Source organism: Pleurodeles waltl, chromosome 6 (assembly GCF_031143425.1).
Source record: "Pleurodeles waltl isolate 20211129_DDA chromosome 6, aPleWal1.hap1.20221129, whole genome shotgun sequence".
Lineage (NCBI taxonomy): Eukaryota > Metazoa > Chordata > Amphibia > Caudata > Salamandridae > Pleurodeles > Pleurodeles waltl.
This window is the reverse complement of record NC_090445.1, coordinates 1,413,565,704-1,413,583,685: the sequence shown is the minus strand read 5'-3', so window position 1 is coordinate 1,413,583,685 and position 17,982 is coordinate 1,413,565,704. Positions and strand designations below refer to the sequence as shown.

Sequence of the window (17,982 nt, the reverse complement as noted above, 5' to 3'; positions counted from 1 at the left end):
ATTTTACAGTGTGGTTGTCACCTGTGCTATGTACCTTTATCTATACACGTAGTGCTGGTAATGATATATGTATGTATGTATATATATATATATATATATATATATATATATATATACATATATATATATATATACATATATATATATATATATATATATATATATATATATATATATATATGTATAAATATATATATATATATATATATATGTGGAGTAGACGGCGTCAGCCGAAACGTGTAGACAATTCTGTTTTTTGTTCAGAGGGGGTGAGTTGCCAGTATTCGACAATTTGAATAAATCAAAGAGCATCGAACTTTGTGAAAGTTGGATCGCTTTTTGGCTCTAGAACTGTTCACATCCTGTTTCTGTGCAGCTGTACTTTGAGTGAATTCTCAATTCCGTTTGAAGAATATATATATATATATATATTTTGGGGGTGGGCGAAGAATTCCACTCCGCCAGTGGAGTTTGCAGAGTTTTCCCCACTCCGTTCTGAAAAACTCCATGAAGTGATGCGGAGTCGAGTTTTTTCTTGAGCCCGCCAACGTTATATATGTAAGGTCACTATGTGGAGGTGTTTAGAGTTGGTCTGCTTCTGTGTCATTCTTTTATATCCTCTAACCTCTCTTTTGGTAAGAACAGATGAGCTTGGACTTAAACCCATTAATCAATAGGGGGACAGAGTTGCTGATTTCTGGGTTTTCATTTCAGAAGTAACCCTCGTGTAGTGAGGTTGCACTGCCGTCTTAAACAACCCCACGCTGCTGCCAGTGGCACAGTGGCAGATCATTTCAAGCCGTTCAGTACGTGTACTGATGACATGGAGTGGACTTCTCTGGTTGCTTTGGGTTGTCAATCAAATCAAATATTTCTGGAAGAGAACCGAGATGGAAAGTGATGAAATGCTGTCATCAGAGATGACCTGTCAGGTACAAATAGCTGCACTGTGATCTAACGTAAGATATAAATGACACCTCCAGCAAAGGAATGTCTGAATCATTGTCCAGTTCTCGTTATGCAGTGACTGAAATGAGCTGAAATAAAGCCCCTCTCTTTGTAGGATGTGCATTATTTTTTAATTTTTTACATGAGCCTGGACAACTGTGGTCACAACGTTACACCAAAATATTATTTCAAAATGTCCTGCATAACACAAACGTAAACAAGTTAAAAGGACTCAATATGGGGATTTGAGTGCTATTTTTATGGTTTTCCATTATTGCAATCACACTTTAGGGCATATTTATGAAAAGTGGCGCTGCACCTAGAGCAGCGTCACTTTTCTTTCATCCCTAACGCCACTATGTGTGCTCTGTATTTAATATACGGCACACCATGGCAGTAGTTAGCGAACTATTGTCAGAATTTTTGATGCTAGTTCGATGATTTGCAGGATTAGAGTAAAACATTTTGACGATAATCCTGCAAAGCACCCTGAGGCCCATTGTAACCAATGGGAGCCTCCTTGTAACGTCTGCTATGAGCAGGCCTTAAAAATGACAAACAAAATGATGCAAAGAAATCTCTCTGATTTTTTTGCGCCAGTTTTTTGGCCCTCCTAACGGGGGAACACCCCCTTTGCATACATTATGCTTGATGCAGGCATAATGTAGCGCAAAGGGTTACAAAGTGCCGCAATGCATGTATTGCGCTGCTTTGTAAATAAGGCAAGGTGTTTATGCCCATCTAAGGCCACATTAGCGTAAAATAAAAAATGCTGCTAATTTATCAATAGGATGGCGCTAGACCTTCTTAAATCTGGGCCTTTGTGTGACAGGGCCATGTAGATGACTCCAGCCTCAACCCCCTATAGCACAAGATAGCTCCCAGCTACCTGAAGGGTCTGTGTGGATGCTGTAGTTTATCCAGTGTCTCATGAGCACTGCACTAGCTGCACCAACAAAAAGTATGCTCATAGTGCCATGCCCTCTTTTTTTGGGTGAAGATAGACTTTTTTGACTCCTGACACTTACCATTTCCAAAAGGTCAGACATAAAGCGGTGACATCCTGTCACTCAAAATGACTGACATTCAAGACATTCAAGATAGGTCATGTTTAAGCAATGTATGTGCTATTGGAACTGTAATTGGGGATGCTAACATCCATCCTGCTTAAATGTTATCCTATGTGTACTGTAAAATGGCTAAGAAGGGAACAGAGATGGTCCCTATCTCTGTAGTGGAGGGGGCAGTCTTCTCAAAATATTCTCAGATGCTTTGATCTACATACGAGCAGCTGGTACTTATGGTGAAGATGCACATGTAGCAGGACATTACTTGTAAGGGCTATGCAGTGACCATTACTACAGCAAAGGCCCAGTGTTAGACCTGGCATCCTTAGGGTGTTCTTATCCCAGACATTTTGTCTTTCACCTTCTGTTTTTAGCTGTATACTTTTGTTGGCCTTAGTACTCTGAGCACTGTATCACTACTAACCAGTGCTAAAGTGCATGTTCTTCTCCCCTAAACATGGTAACATTGATGTATCCTCAATAAGCATATTTAATTTACTTGTTAGTCCCCTATAAAGTGGTATCCCCTGTACCCAGGGCCTGTTTGAATGCTACTAGTGAGCCTGCAGCACTGATTGTGTCACCCTCTTACATAGCCCTGTAATCATGTCTCGGGCCTTGAATTGCAGAGCCTGGGTGTGCAGTTTCACTGCCACTTCGAATAGGCATTTAAAACCTCTTGTCAAGCCTTAACTCTCCTGTTCTTACATATAGATCACCACAGAGGTAGGCCCAAATAGCCCATAGGGTGGAGTGCCATGTAAGTAAAAGGCAGAACATGTACTTCTAAGTTTTACATGTTCTGGTAATAAAAAACTCCAGAAGTCGTTTTCTCAATACTGTGAGGTCTACTTCTCTCCAAGGCCAGCATTGTGAATTCCTCTATATACTTTTAAGCTGTAATTCCTGATCCGAAAGGAGTTGCTGCCTCATGTTTCATGTCATTGGAATGGTAATGATAAGTCCTCTTTACTGGTAAAATTGGATTTATTATTACTATCTTAGAAATGCCACTTTTAGAAAGTGGCCATTTCTTTGTTCTCACTGCTCTGAGAGCCTGACAGCCTATCCCCAATACATGTCTGGTCTGGGCTGTGTGATAGCTACATTTGTGCATTCCCTCCAGACACCCACAACACAGGATACTGAAATGTATCTGCATTCCTCTGCATACTGATGGGTCTTCCTGGGAAGGGAGGTTGGGACTGGCTCTCACTTACACTTTAAAGGGAAGTGGCCTGAGCCCAAAACAACAGGCTGATTAATCCCCACTGATAGTCCGGAGCCAGGGATAGGTTGAAAGGTGACTTGTGCACTTCTGAGAAATCCTTTGAAGTCACCCCCTACATCAAAGTCACTTTTGAGTTTAAGTACTGGTGCTCTGACCTCCTGAAATCAGATGTCTACTGGGCTAAAGAAGAACTCTGCTGGACAGAAAGACTGCTGTGCTGTAAGGATTGCCACTCTGCCTGGATTGACTCTGCCTGGACTGACTATCCCAAATAACTGCTTCTCTTCATTGCTGAGCTTCCCTGCTGATTTCTGCCCTGCCGAGGTCAAGAACTGGACCCATCCTGCTGAACCAGAGTGTCTCTAAGGGCTTTCTGTCCAGCCCCATGAAGTGGACAATCAAGGGAAGGTGAATAGCAAGGCGGGGTCCCAGGTCTCCCAATTGCAGAGATAGAGGGGGTCATTACGACCCTGGCGGAACAAGTCCGCCAGGGCCGTGGGACGCGGTGGCACCGCCGACAGGCCGGCGGTGCCCCGCGGGGCATTCTGACCGCGGCGGCTCAGCCGCGGTCAGAGAAGGGAAACCGGCGGTCTCCCGCCGGTTTCCCGCTGCCCCAAAGGAATCCTCCAAGCCGGCGCAGCATGCTGCGCCGGCATGGGGATTCCGACTCCCCCTCCCGCCATCCAGTTCCTGGCGGTTCTCCCGCCGGGAACCGGATGGCGGGAGGGGGAGTCGCGGGGCCCCCGTAAGAGGGCCCCTAAAAGTATTTCAGTGTCTGCAAAGCAGACACTGAAATACGCGACGGGTGCAACTGCACCCGTCGCACCTTCCCACTCCGCCGGCTCTATTACGAGCCGGCGTCATCGTGGGAAGGGAGTTTTCCCCTGGGCTGGCGGGCGGTCTTGTGAAGACCGCCCGCCAGCCCAGGGGAAAACTCGGAATACCCTCCGCGGTCTTACGACCGCGGAGCGGTATTTCGGAGGGGGGAAGCCTGGCGGGCGGCCTCCGCCGCCCGCCAGGCTCGGAATGAGGGCCAGAGTGTTGATGACCTGCAAGACCTGAAAGCTCATCGGTTGGACCACAAGCTTCACCAAAGCAATCAGTCCAATTTTTCTTAATGTAACAGGTAGCATGCTTTATTGAGGCCAGAACACACACTACAAATAGATTTAAATTCATGTGCCAGTTGATTTTTAATTGCAAATTTCAGAATATTGTTTATATACATTTGTAGAGCCTTGTAATTGGAATATATCTCAACACAACTTAATTTTGAAGGTGTCCCCTTCCAAGAAATCAACCCTGCCTTCCAAAGAATCCTAGAAACCTCCTATTTGCTTGAATGTAGTCACCCACATTGGAAAATGTCCACAATCTCAATAAATACCAAACTACTGATGTCAATGGGATCACCATCCAAAATAAATTAGTGTCAAACACCATGGAGGCTCAAAGGTTTTTTGAGTTGTGGTCACATGAAAGAGACAATGGAGGTCATTATTAACACGGCAGTAAACACCGCCGACCGCCGTGGTGGTGGTGAACTGAAGGCCGCCGTTGGCGATGAATGGAAACCCGCCATATAATGAACGAAAATTCCGACCCCGCCAAAAATCACCAGACCACCACTCCTCGCCATGATCCTGTCGGCGGTATTGCTAGACCTCCCCACCCCACCACCACCGAGCACACCCACATCCCACCCTCCAAATAATGATGCACAAATCACCTTGGCAGACAGTGGAGGCCGGACGACCATTGGCGGTCCCGACCGCCATGGGCGGCAAGTGGACTTAACAGCGAGAAGTGCACACATTGGATAAGCGTGCAACCAACACACCTAACACACAGCCATAACCCCATAAAAAACCCCTAGACAGACCTCACAATCCTTTGCAACAAAACCAGGCCAAGAAGACGGAGAGCACCAGAGGCAGACACCGAAAGCCACAATACACGAGACGCACACAGACCCACAGAAGAACACCCTCACCACGTTCCCAGCCCCAACACCATTCACCACAATCACCATGTCCCCCACCCAAATATCCACGCTTCAGAGAAAGGGAGTTAAGGACCATGGTGGACGAGATCCTGAAGGTGGAGCCACAAATATTCGGGCCGAGGTGCAGCACACACCCATCGCAAGGAAGATGGAGCTATGGGAGACCATTGTGAACAGGGTCAATGCAGTGGGACACCATCCACACACCAGGGACGATATCCGGAAGAGATGGAACGACCTGCGGGGGAAGGTCAGGGGCATGGCATCAAGGCACCACATTGCAGTCCAGAAGGCTAGGGGAGGACCGCCACCAACACCACCCGAATACACAGACTGGGAGGAAAAGGTACTGGCCATCATGCAACCTGAGGGACTCACTGGACTCACTGGAGGAATGAACTCAGGTAAGTCGTCCACATTTACTCCATATACTGTACACCATACCTGTAATGCATGCACCACCCCACCCACACCCACCAGGACCAATACCCCACCCAGGCAACAGCCACTGAATCCACTCCCCCTACATGACCACAAACCCACTAACAGGCCCACATCCCTCCCCCTGTGCACAGCCACCTACCCCTGCAAGGATCCACAATGGAACTACACCCCCCACCCCAATACAACCCCACACTCGAAGCAAAATGCAGTGTAAACCTCACAAAGGCACCATGGATGGCCACTGAAAGTAACACCAGCCCAAAATAGCCCAGTCCTGTGCCCCCAAATGTTCATGCATTTGTAACAGACATGTCTATGGCAGTCATTACAACATTGGCGGTAAAAGCCGCTTACCACCGTGCAGAAGACCTCCAACACACCGCCGCGGCCACGGAATTCCGCCACAGCTATTATGACCCACATCTCGGAATCCGACAAAATTCAGACACCCACACAAGTCCGCCACACCAAAGGTCAGTGATAAACTGGCGAAAAAAAAACTCCACCCTCACGCCAACAGAAAAACACCCACACTATCACAACACACGAATCCACGTGGCGGTCTTTCAACCGCAGTATTCCATTGGCGGTACACACCGCCGCGCTCAAAATACACACACATCTCCAAAACACCACCACATTGGACAATTCGAAATACACACTCCTGATACACATACACACACCACTCCCACACACCCAAAACAATATAAAACACACACCCACATCACCCACAAACCCCTACGACCACAATTACAGAGAGAAGGCCAGAGAGAGAGACACCACCATCAACAAACTAGCATCCACAGGCACACAACACCATCACCCACACAACTTCCACGCACAAAACACCACACACCACTACATATCACCACACTTATCACCACACACACCACCCCACACATCACCTACACCACCTCATGGCACGGCAAAGAAAGCCCAGGTTCTCGGAGGAGGAGCTCAGGGTCATGGTGGAGGAAATCGTCTGGGTAGAGCCACAGCTATTTGGATCCCAGGTGCAGCACACCTCAATTGCAAGGAAGATGGAGCTATGGCGAAGAATAGTCGACAGGGTCAATGCAGTGGGACAACACCCAAGAAATCGGGAGGACATCAGGAAGAGGTGGAACGACCTACGGGGGAAGGTGCGTTCCGTGGTCTCAAGACACCACCAGGCGGTTCAGCGGACTGGCGGCGGACCCCCACCTCCCCACCCACAACTAACAACATGGGAGGAGCAGGTCTTGGCGATTCTGCATCCTGAGGGCCTCACAGGAGTCGGTGGAGGAATGGACTCCGGTAAGTCAAATCTTAACTATTACATCCCCCACCCTACCTGCATGCTATCACATACCCCCACCCCTATCACTCCAACTCCTCACAAATATACCAATATCACAAACCACACATTCCAACACCAAGCCCTGCATGCAACAACAACGCCTGGACACCCATCACTAAAGCATGCCCACTGCCCATACCCATACACCCCCCTAAACCATCATCACACAAGCTCACACACAGGAATGTCAGCACTGGGTCACCCACCCATTGCACACCATGACACACACAGATGCAATAATCATGCCTTTCCACCCCTGCATGTCCACTACCCAACGTCACCAGACAGGAGGGTCCAGACATGTCCACTCCACCCACAGAAGAGGCCCACAGTGATGACAGCACTTCTGTCCACCTGGATCTAGATGACCAGCCCAGACCATCGGGGGACTCAGGACAGTCGGTTCCCCTCACACAGGCACAGGCCACCACAGACCTTCCCCCCTCAGGAAACACCAGCACAGCACCCACCCAGCGGGCCCATACCTCCATCCCCAGGACACGTCAATCAGCTGTGTGTCCACCACTACAGGGAACCCAGGATAACCCACCACCCCAACAACAACAGGGACCTGGGGCAGTGGCAGTGGGCCCACGGTCCAGGGGACGGAGGCCCAGGAACACTGGGGAACTGGGAGGGCTGCTGTGTGACAGGGGGCAGACAGGCCAAGGGAACCCACTCTCCACGAGGCCCTCTCCTCCATCATGGGAGCCTACCACCACTCCCAGGAGACGATGGCAACGGTACTGGCCAAGTTTCTGGAGACCCAGCGGATGCAGGAAGAACAGTATTTGGGGTTCAGGGAGGAACTCAGAACCATCAGCTCCGCCTTGGGCACCATCGTAGGGGTGCTGAAGGAAGTACTCAACACCAGGATGGACACTGTGGCACTACAAGGGGCCCCTGACACTAGCATGGATGATGAACTGCCAACCACCTCAGCCGGCACTAGTGGACAGGAGGCACTACAAGGGGCCCCTGACACTAGCATGGATGATGAACTGCCAACCACCTCCGCCGGCACTAGTGGACAGGAGGCACCGCCACAGGACCACCACACCAGCACCCCACCCCCTGCAGACGGAGAACCACCCCGCAAACAGTCCCTGATATCCAGGAAAAAGACAGAGCACGATGCCAAGACCCCCGCCAAGAAATGAGACCACACTGATTGTCATCCCACTGTCCCACTTTGTCAGCCTGTCCATATTGAAACTGCCCCAGCTCCACTTCCTATGCCCATATGGGCAATGCACCTGTGAGACTAATAGACTGGACTCTGCCATGGACACTACTCCGCCTTCACCCCTCACCATTTAACTTCCCCCTCCAATATTTTGTATTTAAATAAACACACCTAAAGCACCAAAAGATCTGGAGTCTGTCTGTGATTTCAAAATAGTGTATTTGCAATTACAGTGACAAAATGTTCTTGAAATAGTAATATCAACATACCTATGACACACAGCTCTAGTCCATGAGGATTCTAAGCAGATGACACACGTTGGGACCCACACCTGTGAAACCGTAAGGGAAAGTGACAACTCAGTGACCACACACTGGGTGAAAACGAAAGACAGGATAGAGGTAGAAGTGTAAAAGTACATGTAGTAGGCAGGAATGTATTCTCACCTGTGTTTCACTGGAAATATTTCTGGATCACTGAGTCCCTGTTCTGCATGACTTCTTCCTCTGCTTCCTCCTCATCACTGTCCACAGGCTCCACAGCTGCCACAACACCGCCATCTGGACCATCCTCCTGCAGAAAAGGCACCTGTCGTCGCAAAGCCAAGTTGTGAAGCATACAGCAGGCCACGATGATCTGGCACACCTTCTTTGGTGAGTAGAATAGGGATCCACCTGTCATATGCAGATACCTGAACCTGGCCTTCAGGAGGCCGAAGGTCCGCTCTATCACCCTCCTAGTTCGCCCATGGGCCTCAGTGTAGCGTTCCTCTGCCCTTGTCCTGGGATTCCTCAATGGGGTCAGTAGCCATGACAGGTTGGGGTAACCAGAGTCACCTAATAGCCACACACGGTGCCTCTGGGGTTGACCCATCACATAAGGGAAAGGCTGAGGTGCCCCCCCCTTCCTTTCCCCCTGAGGAGCCTGTTGTATTTCTATCAGATGCCCCTGCAGTGTTCTCTCTGTTTTGATCTGGTATTGTGTGTGGGCCTCCCCCATGCATTTTGGGCCCAGTGGTCCACGGACTATAAATGGTGCAATACCTGGACTAATTTTCTCGGTGTATATTTTGTAAATAGTGTTTATATGTATATTTTTGCGTACTGCATTTTTATATATTACAATGGTTACACTCATTTCCTTTTGTCTTGCATTCTTCCTGGGGGGGTTGAGGGATGTTACTATGATGTATAGATATGTATTAGTGTGTGTGTTGTAGTGGGTGGGGGTGGGGGTGTTGCATGTGTGTGTCCCTGTTTTTTGCCTCCCCCTTCCCCTGTGTCGTAGGTGCAGTACTCACCGTGGTCTACGCCGCCGGCGTTGGTGCTCCTGGTACAGGAGCAGGAAGAGTATTGCGGGTAGGATTTGGAGTTCCTCGTGGAGTGTGTAGAGGTGAGCGTTTTCCCTTTGAAATTCCTGTTTCCGCCGTGTTTTTATCCGTGGTGTATCCGCCCTAGAAAAGGTGGCGGATTGGTAGGTTGTGATACTATGGGCGTTGCTTTGTCTTCCGCCTGTCTGTTGGCGGTGACCGCCAAGCTGTTGGTCTGTACCGCCGTGGCGGTCGGAGTGTTAAAGTGGCTGTCTTTGTTGGCGGTTTCCGCCACAGTCGTAATTCCAATTTTTTTACCGCCGGCCTGTTGGCGGTCTTACCGCCGCTTTAATACTGACCGCCAGGGCTGTAATGACCACCTATGTCCCCCAACAGGCACCACCACCCATGCCACCCTCACAGACAGGACAAGGAGTGCCAGTGCCCCCCAGGGAGACAGAGGCACCTCACAGGACACAGAGCTCGACTAGGAAGTTTGGGAAGGCTTTGCATAGTTACAAGGGCAGCAGGAGTCCTAGAGCCCTGACCTGTCCTGCTGGACTGTAGTCCTATCCTCAAAGTAACTCCACCACTTCCTCAAATATTTAAATCATCGGGACTGCTCTTCCCTTAACTACAACACTGCCTTTACGAATTTATGTCAGATTGAAAATTGAAGTAAACGTTTTGAGTTATGCCTCCTTCATCAAATGGATTAAAGTGTGTGTGTATCTGCACAAGGAGCAAATAGAGTTAATCTACATTACACAGAACTTTGGGCCCGATGTCCAGCCATTTCATTTTGCGAGTTTCTAATTGCAATGCTTTGCAAATCGAAATTAGACACTCCCAAAATGAAATGTACTAATGTGTCTCCGAAACATTTTGCAATTCCCAATGTGTTCGCAAATGACCTACCTCATCAATATTAATGAGGTACGTCGACATTTGCAACCCATTGAGAGTGGCCAGCAGTCACAGGGATGGTGGCCATCTGGGCTCAGCAGACCACCATGTCTGTGACTGCTTTTCAATAAAGCATTTTCTTTTAAAATGCATCCCGTTTCCCTTCTGTGGGACCACTGACTGCTCTGAATAAATATTTTTCCATGCATTTACAAAGGGGAAGGTGTCCCGTTGGGACCCATTCCTATTTTCAAATGGGTTAACACCAATTTGAATTTGGTGTTAGCTGCAATTGTTTTGCAACCACATTCACGGTCAAAAAACAATCATACATACCTCTGTGACTCACAATAAGGAAGAGATGCCCTCGGGACGCCCCTTCCTAATAGCAAGTCGCAATCCTTATATCGGTTACTGCAAACTGACTCGCAAAATAGGGATGGTACCTCGTACTAGCCCATTTTGTGGTCACAAAGGGGGATTTTCGCCAGTTGCGACTGCAAATTGAAATCATATATTAGGACTTTTGCCTCATGCAAAATCTATTGCTCACAATATACATTCACACAAGTGAGTGAGACCATGGCCCTCGTTACAACCCTGGTGGTAAATCCCGCTTTCCACCGTGCAGAAGACTGCCAACATACCGCTGCGGCCACAGAAGTCCGCTACAGGTATTACGACCCACAGCTTGGAATCTGCCACAATAACACCCACACAAGTCTGCCACATTAAAGGTCAGTAATAAACTGGCGATACCAAAACCGACATCGTCACGCCGACAGGAATACGCCCACACTATCACAGCCCACGAATCAACACGGCGGTCATTCAACCACAGAAATCCATTGGTGGTACACACCGCCGCTCTCAAAATACACACACACTTACAAAACACAACCACATTGGACAATTCGAAATACACACATCTGATACACATACACACACCCCACCCACACACCCAATCCAATATAAAGCACACACCCACATCACCCACAAACTCTTACAAACAAAAATTTGAAAGAAGGCCAGAGAGACAGACTACCTAAAACAACACCAGCATCCACAGAGACACAACACCATCACTTACACAACAGCCACGCACCTCAAATAACACACACCAACACATCCCCTCACACATCACAACAGACAGCAACTCACACATCAGCCACACCACATCATGGCACATCAAAGACACCCCAGGTTCTCTGAGGAGGAGCTCAGGGTCATGGTGGAGGAAATCGTCCGGGTAGAGCCACAGCTATTCGGATCACAGGTGCAGCAGACATCCATTGCAAGGAAAATGGAGCCATGGCGCAGAATTGTCGACAGGGTTAACGCAGTGGGACAGCATCCAATAACACGGGATGATATCAGGAAGAGGTGGAACGACCTACGGGGGAAGGTGCGTTCCGTGGTATCCAGACACCAGATTGCTGTACAGAGGACTGGCGGTGGACCCCCACCCGCTCCCCCAAAACTAACAACATGGGAGGAGCAAGTCTTGGCAATAATGCATCCTGAGGGCCTCGCAGGAGTAGCAGGAGGACTGGACTCTGGTAAGACATATCTTTACTACTTTATCCCCTACACCCCACCTGCATGCATCACATACTGCCACCCTTACCCTCACACCGATCACCCCAACATCCTACAGATACCCCACTAACACAACCCACACATCTCAAAACCAAGCCCTGCATGTAACACCAATGCATGGACACCCATCACCAAAGCATGTCCAGTACAGAGACTCACTCATGCCCCAAAATCACCAATCACACAAGGACCAAGCCAATAATGCAAGCACAGGAGTAGAGGGTCACTCACCCATTGCACAAGATGACACACACAGATACAATAACTATGCACTTACACCCCAACCAGTGGAGACATGCATCCATTACCTCTGTCCTTGGCAGGATGAAGCACTCTGGGCACCAGTCCCCCTCCAGAACCAGTGGAGACATGCATCCACTCCATCTGTCCTTCACAGGATGAAGCACTCTGGGCACCAGTCCCCCTCCAGAACCAGTGGAGACATGCATCCACTACCTCTGTCCTTCACAGGATGAAGCACTCTGGGCACCAGTCCCCCTCCAGAACCAGTGGAGACATGCATCCACTACCTCTGTCCTTGGCAGGATGAAGCACTCTGGGCACCAGTCCCCCTCCAAAACCAGTGGAGAAATGCATCCACTCCGTCTGTCCTTCACAGGATGAAGCACTCTGGGCACCAGTCCCCCTCCAGAACCAGTGGAGACATGCATCCACTACCTCTGTCCTTCACAGGATGATGCACTCTGGGCACCAGTCCCCCTCCAGAACCAGTGGAGACATGCATCCACTACCTCTGTCCTTGGCAGGATGAAGCACTCTGGGCACCAGTCCCCCTCCAGAACCAGTGGAGACATGCATCCACTCCGTCTGTCCTTCACAGGATGAAGCACTCTGGGCACCAGTCCCCCTCCAGAACCAGTGGAGACATACATCCACTACCTCTGTCCTTCACAGGATGAAGCACTCTGGGCACCAGTCCCCCTCCAGAACCAGTTGAGAAAGGCATCTACCTGAGAGACTGTAGCTTTGCACTTCCCAGGATAAAGCAGTGGGCAAACGACCCACTGGAGATACTTGAGAGACTGTGGCTTTGCACTCCCCAGTATAAAGCAGTGGGCAAACCACCCACTGGAGAGACTTGAGAGACTGCGGCTTGGCACTCCCCAGGATAAAGCAGTGGGCAAACCACCCACTGGAGAGACTTGGTCAAGTCTGAATTTTTAAACTCTCTGTTAGAAATGGCACGATAATCTTTATGATAAGTCTTATGCTTTTTTAGGTGATGGCGTTCTGATTATTGTCATTGTTATTGTTTTTATTGTGTTTTTACTGTAGGGCACTCTGTTGCTATTTTTTACGGTGTGCCTTACATGGGGATTTCTTGAATTAGAGGGGCGTTCTTCCTCCGGCTTTCCTCTTTTTCCGCCTTGCGACCGCCGATTTTTGAGGTTAGGGCCTGTCAGAGCCCTCCTCGCTTCGGTAGTCGACTTTGGTGGCCATTTTGGGGCAATACTGAGGGTCAGCAGTTTAGTTGTCGGCTGACGTTGTGTTTTAGCCCATTTCTGCTTCCTTTAAATGAGGACTCAGACGAGGCCGCAGAGCTCTGGTCAAGTCTGAATTTTTAAAAACTCTGTTAGAAATGGCACGATAATCTTTATGATAAGTTTTATGCTTTTTTAGATGTTGGCGTTCTGATTATTGCTATTGTTATTGCTTTTATTGTGTTTTTACTGTAGGGCTCTCGGTTGCTATTTTTTATGGTGTGCTTAACCTGGGGATTTCTTGAATTAGAGGGATGTTCTTCCTCTGGCTTTCCTCTTTTTCCGCCTTGAGACCGACGATTTTTGAGGTTAGGGCCTGTTAGAGCCCTCCTCGCTTTGATAGTCGATTTTGGTGGCCATTTTGGGGCCATACTTAGGGTCAGCTGTCTAGTTGTTGGCTGACGTTGTGTCAAAGCCCATTTCTGCTTCCTTTAAATGAGGACTCAGACGAGGCCGCGCAGCAGGCGCGCCTAAGGCAAGCCCGTCTGCGCCCTTCCTTGACCAGTCGGGGCCCGGGGCAAGACCCCATGCCCAAATCAGAGGCTATTCCAGTGTTATGCCTTTTCCGAAAAACAAACTTCTCTCTTTGAATTATGGTACTCAAAGTCAAAAGTGTATTAGGTTAGAGCCATCGGGGAGTAAAGTCTCCGTCTGCGCTGCTTGCAATTGGAGCTACAATATCTCCTTAGGGGAAAGCACCTCCCATCCTACTATCCGAAACAAAGTATTGGTTATGGATATGAATTTCAGGATAAATAAAGGGACTAATTGGGGGTTTATTAATGCTAGATCTTTAGTTAAACATGCCCTTGAAATTCGAGAATTAATGGAAGCGTCCATTCTTGACGGTCTTTTTATTGCGGAGACCTGGGCGAGAGAGGACTCCACTCCTGATTTTATAATTGCTACCCCACCCGGATTCTCCTCTGTATGACAGGACAGGGGAGAGAAGAGAGGTGGTGGCCTTGCTATTATTTTTAAAAATCATTTTAGCTGCATACTGGAGACGCTCAACATCAGGCAGGAGGTGTGTGAAGGGGCTTTTTTTAAAATCCGTCACCGACACACTACCGTACTTGAAGGTCTGTTACTTTATAGACCTCCTGGCCCGACGAAAGACTTTATGTCAGCTTGGCCCACTATGCTTGTACCTCTGATTTTGTCTCCGAAAGCAATTATCCTAGGGGATTTTAATTTGCATCTGGAAGACAACTGAGATCCTATAATAGCAGACTTTCTTAGCTCCATGTTATGTCTGGAATGGCAAGTGGGTCCATCAGTTCCTTCCCACACGGCTGGGCATACTCTTGACGGTGTTTTTCACAGACCAAATCAAATTATCTGTTTAGATAATAGGGCTGTGATTTGGAGTGATCACCACTTACTGTCCTTTAATTTGGTCAGCCAAGACCCAGCTCCTAAAATTTGTAACAAGGGGCAATTTAAGAGACAGTGGCACAAGATTAATTTGTGCAATTTGCCCTTGGCACTTAAAGCTGGCTGGGAGCAGGTGAAATTAGAGAGTTTTGATCTAGGGATGAGAACGGCCATGGACCTGTTAGCTCCACCAGTTCGGTCAAACCCGAAGGCCCGTCGGCATCCCTCTGCGCCTTGGTTCTCCGATGATTTGAAAAATCTTCAAAGACGATATTGCAGGCAAGAGCGCAAATGGCTATTGAATAAATCAAAGCTAGAAAATGATAAACTCATAGCCACCCTGGAAAATTATAAAACGGTGATTAGGCTGGCTAAAACTAATTACATTTCCAAGGCCGTTAGAGAAGCTATAAATACTCCTAAAGAACATTTTAAGACAGTACGTGTTGCGCCGCGGCGCGAGCACGGGCCGCTGCGGCGCAACTAAGGGAGACCGCGGTGGCCCACGGGCGGGCAGCGGGGGAAGCCGCGGCTCAGTTCAAGGTTCGCGGTACCTGCCGCTGCCCTTTTCTCCGGCCGCAAGTCACATGGTAGGCGTGGCAGGATCGGAGACCCCGAATCGGGTCTCGGTCCTTGCCGCGCTCAGCGCGAAAGATATTATAAGCGCACCTGGGATTCCCGGGACCCCCTCCTTTCCACCACTTACCTTTCACACAGCCAAAAAGCCGTATGCCTGCACATGACTCGTTTTTTATGCATGCTTTTCCCCTTCCCAGCATGCTGTTCACTTCCTCTCTTCCCTGCATGCATTGTTTCTCTTTTCTTAGGAGCATGTTCTCTATCCTAAGTTATGACCTTTTCCCCAAACCAAGATGGTGGTTTTACTACTTCCTGTTTTCCACTTCCTGTCTAGGGGTATATAAGGGGAATCTATCTTCCTTCTCATTGCGTTGCAACACTCCTGCGGTGGTAGTCACGCTCCAGCTGGTTTCCTCTTGTGGCGCCAGTTGTTCTTGATCTGTCTTCCGTCTCCAGAATTCCTGAATTCCAGAATCTTAAGTCCTAATTCCTTGTGTCCTCCATCTGTTTCAGGGAGTTCCTGTTGGAGGTTTTTTACCCTTTTGGGGTTTTTCCTCTGGGACTCCTTCTGGAGGGTACGGACTGTAGTGGCTTACTATTGTCAAACAGCACCGTGGCTACCGGAAGGGGTCGCCCCTACCTCGGCCAGAGCAGGACTTGCAGGAAGCGGGGCCGCTCACCACCTCTCTCCAACATCGACGGTAAGCTCAGGGTGAATCGTGTCAGATTGCAACACCCAAAACTCCAGTTGCTGTCCGGAACAATGGATAGCCCCGTGATGAGTACAGAACCAACAAGCCAAACCCTGCTCCTGACTATACAACAACAGGCCCAAGAACTCCAACAGCTACGTACCGAAAACACAGTCTACCGACAAGCCTTCGCCTCTAGAACCACCGATGTTCCTACGGTCTCCGCCACTACGCCTCGCTTCTCCGGGGATCCTAACAAATTAAGAGAGTTCCTGGATGCCTTGACGGTCTATTTCGCATTCCGCCCCTCACAGTTTATGCAAGGCAAGACCAAGGTGGGGTATTTGATTAGCGCCCTATCTGGCCCAGCATTTGCATGGGCAACTCCTTTAGTGCAAAGCAACGACCCTAGCTTGTCTAATTATTCCAGCTTTGTCACTGCCTTTAAGCAGATGTTTGAACACCCTGGACTTGAGTCTTCAGCAGAAGAAGCTCTCTGTGATATTCAACATGGAAATCAGGACGGATTACAATACATCACTCGTTTCAGACAATTGGCAGCTTAGACTTCCTGGGTGGAGCGTACTTTGGTGACCCTGTTTCGCAGGGGTCTCAGAGAGGACATTAAGGACGAACTGGTGCACTCTGCCAGAGTAGAGAATCTTAAGAGGTTAAAGGATCAGACCCTGACAATAGAATATCGGTTAAATGAGCGAAGGATGGAGAGAAAGAAGAGTCGCTTACCATCACACTCGGTGACGTCCCGCACCCTTCCTCTTCGTTCCGAGGAGGTTCGTTCTGAAATTAAGGGTGCTACCGATGAAGAGCCTATGCAAATCGACATGGCTCGAGGGCCATTATCATCTAGTGAGCGGGAAAACAGACGAAGGAAAGGATTTTGCCTGTATTGTGGAGCGGCTGGACATCTAATTCGCACATGTCCTGTCCATCCAGCCAAGCCTTTGGGAAACGCCAATTCCCGTCCTCAGTGAGAAGGGTGAGGACGGGATATTTCGAAATACCTTCCATTTGTTCCTCAAGGGAGGATGGAACTGCTCTTTTCCTCTTACCCGTTATCCTCCACTTAACAGATGGCCGTGAAGAAAGGGCACTGGCCTTGCTGGGCTGTGGAGCCAGTGGTATCTACCTAGACGGAGCCTGGGCCAGGGAAAGACAGATTTTGCAAATACCTAAGGAAGTACCAGAACAAGTCCACACAGTAGATGGATCACTCTTGGCCTCAGGACCAGTACAGTATACCACCCCTACCCTATGTCTCCAATTCGGGAAACATCAAGAAAACATTTCTTTTGATTTGATTTCTACACCACATCACGTCTTGATCCTGGGAATTCCATGGCTAACTCGGCATAACCCTTTCATTAACTGGGAAACAAGAACCATTTCTTTATCCTCTCACTTCTGCCAACACCACTGCTACTTACCAGGAGACTATTGGTCCCCAAAGAGTCTCTTAATGGCACCCCCTAAGGTGGGATGTTCTATTAACGTTCTACAAGGAGTACCCAGACATTATCAAGAATATACCGATGTATTCCAGAAGCCAGAAAGACCTGAACTGCCACCCCATAGAGAATACGATTGCGCCATTCCTTTGGAACCAGATGCTGTGGTTCCTTTTGGGCGAATGTACTCTCCAACAGAACCTGAGAAGCAGATCCTCAAGGAATACCTAGAGGAGAACATACAGAGTGGATTGTTTGCTCCTTCCTCTTCACCTGCAGGGGCTCCTCTCTTCTTTGTACCAAAGAAGACGAAAGATTTGCGTCCCTGTATT

The 17,982-nt window shown here is 48.8% G+C and overlaps 1 protein-coding gene across 1 annotated transcript; it reads left to right on the top strand.

Moving 5' to 3' along the window:
• Positions 1 to 16,255: 16,255 nt before the first annotated feature.
• On the top strand, positions 16,256 to 16,750 carry LOC138301771 (protein LDOC1-like). The gene has a single exon (XM_069242276.1). It carries the CDS (start codon positions 16,256 to 16,258, stop codon positions 16,748 to 16,750), a length of 495 nt encoding a protein of 164 aa, XP_069098377.1.
• Positions 16,751 to 17,982: the final 1,232 nt, after the last annotated feature.

Coding starts and splice junctions, on each gene's coding strand:
- LOC138301771 (XM_069242276.1), top strand. CDS start 16,256: ATGGATAGCCCCGTGATGAGTACAGAACCAACAAGCCAAACCCTGCTC.